The 7,621-nt window shown below is 45.5% G+C and overlaps 1 protein-coding gene across 5 annotated transcripts in view; it reads left to right on the top strand.

The window, feature by feature from the left end:
* PRKG2 (protein kinase, cGMP-dependent, type II) overlaps nt 1-7,621 on the top strand; it is a 98,436-nt gene that overhangs the window by 61,041 nt on the left and 29,774 nt on the right. For all 5 annotated transcript variants that reach the window (XM_015416475.1, XM_015416474.1, XM_015416473.1 and 2 more), the window contains 3 exons: nt 1,005-1,099; nt 4,449-4,517; nt 7,497-7,595. In XM_015416475.1, the coding sequence (XP_015271961.1) occupies nt 1,005-1,099; nt 4,449-4,517; nt 7,497-7,595 (263 nt within the window). The remainder of the gene's footprint in view (nt 1-1,004; nt 1,100-4,448; nt 4,518-7,496; nt 7,596-7,621) is intronic.

The following is a 7,621-nucleotide window of genomic DNA, read 5'->3' as shown; positions in this document are numbered from 1 at the left end:
CATTAGCATAATAGGCCACGCCCAACAGCAGAAACTCATTAGGACTGGCTACGTTAGGGGTGTGTGGCCTAACATGCAAAGGAGTTCCTGCTACAAAAAAAGGCCCTGGGTTTTGACCACAAACAAGGTAAACAGAATAAGAAGCAAAAGGTGGGTGTGGCTGGATGAGCACACTTCTGGTAACATGGGGGTGCGGCCTAATCTGCTAATGAGCTGTGCTTTCAGGGGTGTGGCCTAATATGCTAATGAGTTTATGCTGTTGGGTGTGGCCTATTATGCTAATGAGTTCCTGCTGGGGTTTTTTCTACAAAAAGAGCTCATCAGTTATTGGCTGCTAAGCAGGGTCGGTACTTGGAAGGGAGACTTCCAAGGATGACCCCGCAGAGGAAGGCAATGGCAAACCCCCTCTGCTTCTCACTTTCCCTGAAAGACCCTCACTGGGGTCACCATAAGTCACCCGTGACTTGACAGCACTTTGCACAAACACACACAAACAGTGTTTTGAACTGGTACCTCTTTGTGACATCTCTTCCTTCCCCGTCTTTCTGTTGTCTGCAGCTCTGAGTATAAATACATCTGCCTGATGGTTGAACACGCTTCTAGCGAAGTGAGCTCTGACTCATCGAGGCTTACGCGAGGACACATTTTTGTTAGACATTATGGTGCCACTGATTTTATTTTGCAAGGGTAAACTTCAGTCTGTGACGATGGACTCGGGGAAGCAACTGAGTTTCATTGCACCTGCCCATCACTGTTCCCTCTAAGCTGAGTTAGTGTGAGCTAGCTCACAGTTTTTTAGCCTCTGGCTCACACATTTTTGTCTTAGCTCAGGAAGGGATGGCTCCAGAGCAGACTAATATATGCAGTAGCCAAATTGCTCACTCACAACTTTAATGCCAGTAGCTCACAAAGTAGAATTTTTGCTCACGAGACTCGACAGCTTAGAGGGAACGTTGCTGCCCATGTGTCAAGTGACCATGTAATCTGCAACCCTCTATTTCCAGGTTAAAGTCACCCAGACCGCCGAAGGATGCACACAGGCCCACCTGATCAAAATACTGCAGAAGGGAGATTACTTTGGGGAAAAGGCCCTGATCAGGTTAGTTCAAAATCGGTTATGATTCACATAGACATTTGCATTTGCTTACGGAGTTTTTGTAACTTGGCTTGTTATCACAACACAGTTTTCACAGTCTCATAACCTTTTCTGGCATAATACAAATATAGCCGAGATAAGGCGTTCGCACTACGTTTGCCTCCGAGAGATTGCTCCATTCACTTTGAGTTTTTCAGTTGGCATAGGGTGAAATCTCTTCTTTTTGGCCCGGCCTTTTGGATCTTTCAACAGCTACCCAATTCCACGAGGATCAACCCAGTTATGGAAGATTTGGTGGAACTAGGTTAACCAAACATAGTTCAAGATGAGTTCACAGAGCAGTTAACTTATTGTAAATCAGCGTCTGTATATTCAGTTTCTGTGCTGATCTGATGGGAAGGACAACGTGTGCTGAAAGAAAAGGCCACCCCCAATCAGACAAATGGAGCATTTAATTACCACCTAAAGGGAGTTAGCTTGAAGGGCCATAATAAAGTGTGGCTGATTGTGGGTTGTTTTTTTTTTAATATATCTTTATTCAGCTCGATAAATTACAAAATTCACATGCCAAACGTAAGATAACAAATCTAAATATACAAATGTAGCGCATAAAGGAAATGCCAGATACTCAATATGACAAGGTTTCCATCTCTCCCGAGGCCACCACAACTTGTTCTTTGTGGGAACAGAAATATCTCAGGGCAAGTGTGGCTGATTTTTGACACTGTCCTGAGTTGTGTTTAGATTTCTCATCCCAAGCAGAAAGCGGAAACGTTGATAGGATTGGGAGCTCCACTCGACAGTCGCCTTTCCTTCCTGTGCTTAATTGCATATTTAGCTGACACGGCGATGTTTATCCTCCCAGTTCTGATGTTATAAAATCTTCATTAACTTTATAAAGACACGGTATAAAATTCAGCCTTATCGTATCCAGTGGCTTGTGGGGTTTTTCCCCCCTACATATGCATGTATGCTTGGTCACAGCTGCCACCTCTGATTAGCTCACAAGGAAGCACAGTTCTCTTGCAGCTGCATTGATTGATTGATTGATTGATGTGTTCACTGGATGCTCAGCCAAAGACAGTTGTGTCGTCTGGAGCAGATCCATTAAAGCGATACGACAAAAATTATTTTTAAAGTGGAGAGAAGCAACATGGGCTGGATAAGAGGAAGAACGCTCATTGCTCTTCACACTTGCACTTTTGTGAAGCCAAGGGCCAATTCAGCCCGTTTGCACAGACGCTGCCGTCAGCAGTGTATTGGCAACTGAGCATCATCCCGGGAGTCCAAGTGGCAGCTTTCACAGCAGGGATGTAGAAATCCCTAATTGTGGAAGTGGCTGCTGGCACTTCTGCTTCTCTGACAGTACATCGCTCACGTGAGTAGACTGTTTGCTGGAGCCATTGTTTAGATGAGTAGGGTGGTCAATAGGCAGTTCGAACCGGCTTGCAGAAACATAGCGACAGGGTGCATTACTCTTTGGCACACAGAGGACAAGTGCTGGAGGGAACTCGGCTGAATTCGGGTTACTCTTTTGACATGGTGCCTGTTCGATAATCTCACCATAAGGGGATCTTGATGGCATGACAGTGGATTATTTGAAGGTTCTTCAGTATGTCTGAGGCATTTGGTGGAACCTGGTGGTGGGAAACGCCATCAAGCCACAACTGTACTTATGGCAACCCCAGTGGGGTTTTCAAGGCAAGAGATGAGCAGAGATGGTTTGCCATGGCTTGCCTTACAATCTCATTTCCCTTCCCCTCCCTACAACAGACAACCTGTGAGGTAGGTGAGGCTGAGAGAGCTCTTTCGAGACTGCTCTTAAGAGAACAGCTCTGAGAGAACTGTGACTGACCTAAGGTCACACCAGCAGCTGCATGCGAAGGAGTGGGGGGATCAAACCTGGTTCTCCCAGATTAGAGTCTGCACTCCTAACCACTACGCCAAACTGGCTCTGGGGAAAACAATCTGGCATCAGTGTTTGGCCTATTTTTCTCCCTGATAGACTGATTTTCTACATGCCAACAGTCAAGCATGCAGCTCCCCCGTCCCCCTCGCTACCATCTGAATGGTGCGGTCCAGGGGAGAAGCGCTACGGTTTGGTTTCTGCTGATTGTGTAGCCAAGATCTGAATCCATCTTTAATTCTTCCAGATTTAATCATACTTCTTGGGCAGAGAAATCAGGATAAGAGAAGGGTAGCCGGCAAAGCAGCACTGAGATGACGATATTATCTATTTATTTATTTCACCAGTACCCTGCCTTCCTCCCCACAGGGGGAAGCAAAGTGCCCTACATTGTCCTCTTCTCCTCCCTCTTCACAATAGCCCTGTGATCGGTGAGGCTGGGAGTGTTGCAACTGTCCCAAAGTCACCCAACAAGATTCCATGGCAGAGAGGGGATTTGAACCTGGGACTCCCAAGATCCCAGTCTGGCACTCTGACTGTTAAACAATCTGGCATCAGTGTTTGGCCTATTTTTCTCCCTGATAGACTGATTTTCTACATGCCAACAGTCAAGCATGCAGCTCCCCCGTCCCCCTCGCTACCATCTGAATGGTGCGGTCCAGGGGAAGCGCTACGGTTTGGTTTCTGCTGATTGTGTAGCCAAGATCTGAATCCATCTTTAATTCTTCCAGATTTAATCATACTTCTTGGGCAGAGAAATCAGGAAAAGAGGAGGGCAGCCGGCAAAGCAGCATTGAGATGACGATATTATCTATTTATTTATTTATTTCACTGGTACCCTGCCTTCCTCCCCACAGGGGGAACCAAAGTGCCCTACATTGTTCTCTTCTCCTCCCTCTTCACAGTAGCCCTGTGATCGGTGAGGCTGGGTGTGTCGCAACTGGCCCAAGGTCACCCAACAAGATTCCATGGCAGAGAGTGGATTTGAACCCGGGACTCCCAAGATCCCAGTCTGGCACTCTGACTGTTACACCATAGTAGCCCAAAGAAAAACAGTTGCCCATGACTCTTCCATACCAGCATTTAAACTCAAGTGGTTGCATAGTTAACACATTCCTTTCTTCCAGCCGCTTCTTGACTCCTTTGGGTCCTATTCAGAGTAGGCCTAAGTCCCACTGAGACTTGGGTGCTGACTAGTTCTCTAACTCCCATTGGTTTCACAGTAGGTTTTGTTTTTTTTTAAAGCATCTCTGTATTTTTCTGGGTTGCATCCCTCGCGATTAATTCTGTAGCTTTTTACAGGCAGGAAATCAGTTGCATGCAAGTAGACATCTGATATATTGCTGTTTAATATTCATATCTATGCCTGAGCCGTTTTGCTAGTGCAATACTTTGAAAGACAGCTTGATATCTCTTAAGACGCTCCTAATCTGTTTCTGTTTCCAGCGATGATGTCAGGTCTGCGAACATAATTGCAGATGAAAATGACGTGGAGTGCCTTGTTATAGACAGAGAGTGAGTAACACAGCTGTGTTTTGGGTGCCTCCCCCCCCCAATGCTTCATATACATTTATCTTTCTCCGTTATCCTAGCCTTTATTTTTCTTTGCGTGAATCGTGAGTTTCCCACAGTCCTCAGGCTTAAGCTGTACTCTCATTTACTACTACAAGACAACTTTGGCAATCTAGACTTCCAAAACAACTGTGTGCTGAAATACCCGCTGTATTGTGTGCTGCATTGTTTTGTTATGTAATCTAGACTTCCAGTCATGATTGAACAAAAGTAATATTTATTCAGTCAAGTATATTTAAAGTATGTATGTATGTATATATCTCTTCACCCTCTGCCATGCATAAAATGGGGCATTTGCCATGCGAATGCACACCGGCATTCACCTAGCACGGAACCATAAACCATTATTTATCCCTTTTCCATAGATGGGCAGTTTCAGTCTGGAAAATGGTGTGTGTGGGAAGGGGGATTAAGACCAATGTTGCAGGCCAGATCCAGATTCCTTTCCTCCTTCCCCAGTACTTTTTAGGCCCAAATTATATGCCTAGACTGTTGCAGTGGCAGAACTCCACTACTGTGGATAGCTTGGCCTTAAGTTGGGAGCCTCGAGAAATTACATTCTAAGTAACTAAAGGAAGCATCTTGTTGCCAGTACTTTTTATGCAGTCGAGATTTCTTTGGGGCAAGGTCACAGAGTGGCACTTGCATGCCAGCCACACCCAGAGGGGGGATATTAACTAGGTGGCCTGCCAACAAAACTTGGCTGTGATTTTTGTGAAAAAATGACAATCTCTTCAAGTCAGGTAGCTATGTTAGTCTGTCTGTAGCAGTAGAAAAGAGAAAGAGTTCAGTAGCACCTTATAACAAAATTTGTGGCAGGGTCAGAGCAGTCGTGAGTCACTGCTATCCTACCCTACCACAAATTTTGGTGCTACTGGACTCTTGCTCTTTTCTTCCCATGTAGTTAAAGAAAATAGACCTCGTTAACACCAGGCAACGTCTTATTTTTGGATAGCCCAAAGCTGTTTTTACTCTGTGCGAAAACAGCGAGAGAAATGGTGTTGAGCAGACCAAGGTCCCCGTTCGAAATGAGCGAGGACATAACTTTTTATGTTCTGGAAGAACATTCCTCGTAGCCTGCAGCCACACAAAAAAAACAGATGGTCCAGAGCAAAGCTGCCGAAAAGAGCATATTGGGAGGGATAACCAGTGTATATGCTTACATTGGTGACTGTGTTATCCCTTTTAGCTATATAAATATGCTTTTGGGGTACCCAAAGAGTGCATATAAATATGCTTTGGGATACCCGGAGTATACATGTTAACAGTATGGGGAGGGTACATGTGAACAGTGTCAACAATTATAACTGTGCTAAATCGAAATTCCCCCCTTCTGTGATCGGAGGGCACTGCCGCTCGCACAAAGGAGCAATTTCTGCCAATTCCCCCCTATTTACGGCAACTTGCACACCACAGCTGCATCCCCAGTTGTTCCTGAGGGTTCCCAGACCCCCAAGAGTATCTTGGGGTGAGCGAGAGTATTGCAGTGGAAAGGGGTGGGAGGAAATTAAATGTACTTCCTCGAGCTCTGCTCCGAATGCAGTTTACTTTTTTTTTGATCCAACCCATTGTCTCCATATGGCATCTTTCAGAGGCCTCTATGCTTAGAACAGTTATGGGGAAATGTTGGAAAACACCAGGGTCGTAAAACTTGCTGAAATTGCTCAATTAAGGGGAGGAACATGAAAGAAGACGCCTCCGAAGCAGCTTGGTGGTGGCTAATTATTTTTTGGAAGTTCAATACAACAAGGACATGAAAGTGTAATTATTTTGCCGCAGCATAACGGGCTTTGTGCTAACCCTATTCCCCTTTCTTAAAAATAACTCTGCTGACTTAACTTTAAAGCTTAGGATGTAGAGCCATAAGTCAGTGGAGGAGTTTCTGCTTTGCTCACAGAAGGCTCCAGGTTCAGTCCTCAGGGTATCCAGTCATCCATTTTATTTATTTATTTATTTTTATATCCCACTTTCTCCTAGTGAGGACCTTAAGTTTTAAGTGGCTTACGCCATTCTCCTCTCCAGTGTTCCCTCCAAGCTGAGTTACTGTGAGCTGGCTCACAGTTTTTTAGCCTCCGGCTCACACATTTTTGTCTTAGCAAAGGAAGGAAGGCTCCAGAGCAAACTAATTTGTACAGTAGCCAAATCGCTCGCTCACAACTTTAATGCCAGTCGCTCACAAAGCAGAATTTTTGCTCGCAAGACTCCACAGCTTAGAGGGACCTCTGTTTTATCCTTACAACAAGGGTATTAAGTATGTTAGACTGAGAGGGAATGACCAGCCCAAGATCACCCAGTGAGTTTCTATGACAAAGTGGGATTCGAACTGGAGTCTCTGAGATCCTAGTCTGATGCTCTAACCACTCTGCCACAATACTGCCTGTGGGTGCTATGGGACACATTTCCTGGCACCTGCCAGTTATTTTTAGAAAGGGGGCGGGGCCATGTGGGGGTTTTGCCCAGGAAGTTTTCTGATTGGCCATTGGAGATTTGATTGGCTGGGCAGATTTTTAAAAACGTTGCTTCGGCAGCAGCTGGTACCATAGTACAAGAATCTTCACTGTGTCGCTGAAGGGAAGTTGCGGCAGCCATTTTGTAGCTGCGCCCGCCATGCTGTGTCAGAATTCCAAAGGCGTCCACAGGCTCCAAAAGGTTTGTGACCTCTGGACTATACCATACTGGCTCTCAAAAAGGGATCCAGTAGTCGGTGATATGGAAGATCTGAACCTGAGACCCTGGTGAGCCGCTGCTGTTGGAGTAGACAGGAATGACCAAGGCTTTGACTCGGTATAAGTCAGCTTCATGTCTTCAACTCAACTTTCAGACCTTTGAATATATTTTTGAACCCAGACTGTTTAGGACAATGTTATACAATTGGTTTCTAGCAATTCACTGAGCCGGCTCATTTGTTTCACCCCCACACAGAACCTTCAATCAAACAGTCGGCACGTTTGAAGAGCTCCAGGCGTACCTCGTGGGTTATGTGGCGAATTTGGCTCGTGACGATGAAAAACGGCAAGCTCAGTAAGTCTTCCCGTTGATCCTGCTAT

The sequence above is a fragment of the Gekko japonicus genome, unplaced genomic scaffold (genome assembly GCF_001447785.1).
Source record: "Gekko japonicus isolate JY-2015 unplaced genomic scaffold, Gekko_japonicus_V1.1 scaffold2210, whole genome shotgun sequence".
Taxonomy (NCBI): domain Eukaryota; kingdom Metazoa; phylum Chordata; class Lepidosauria; order Squamata; family Gekkonidae; genus Gekko; species Gekko japonicus.
Note: the sequence above shows the minus strand (reverse complement) of the source record. Positions and strands in the feature narration are given on the sequence as shown.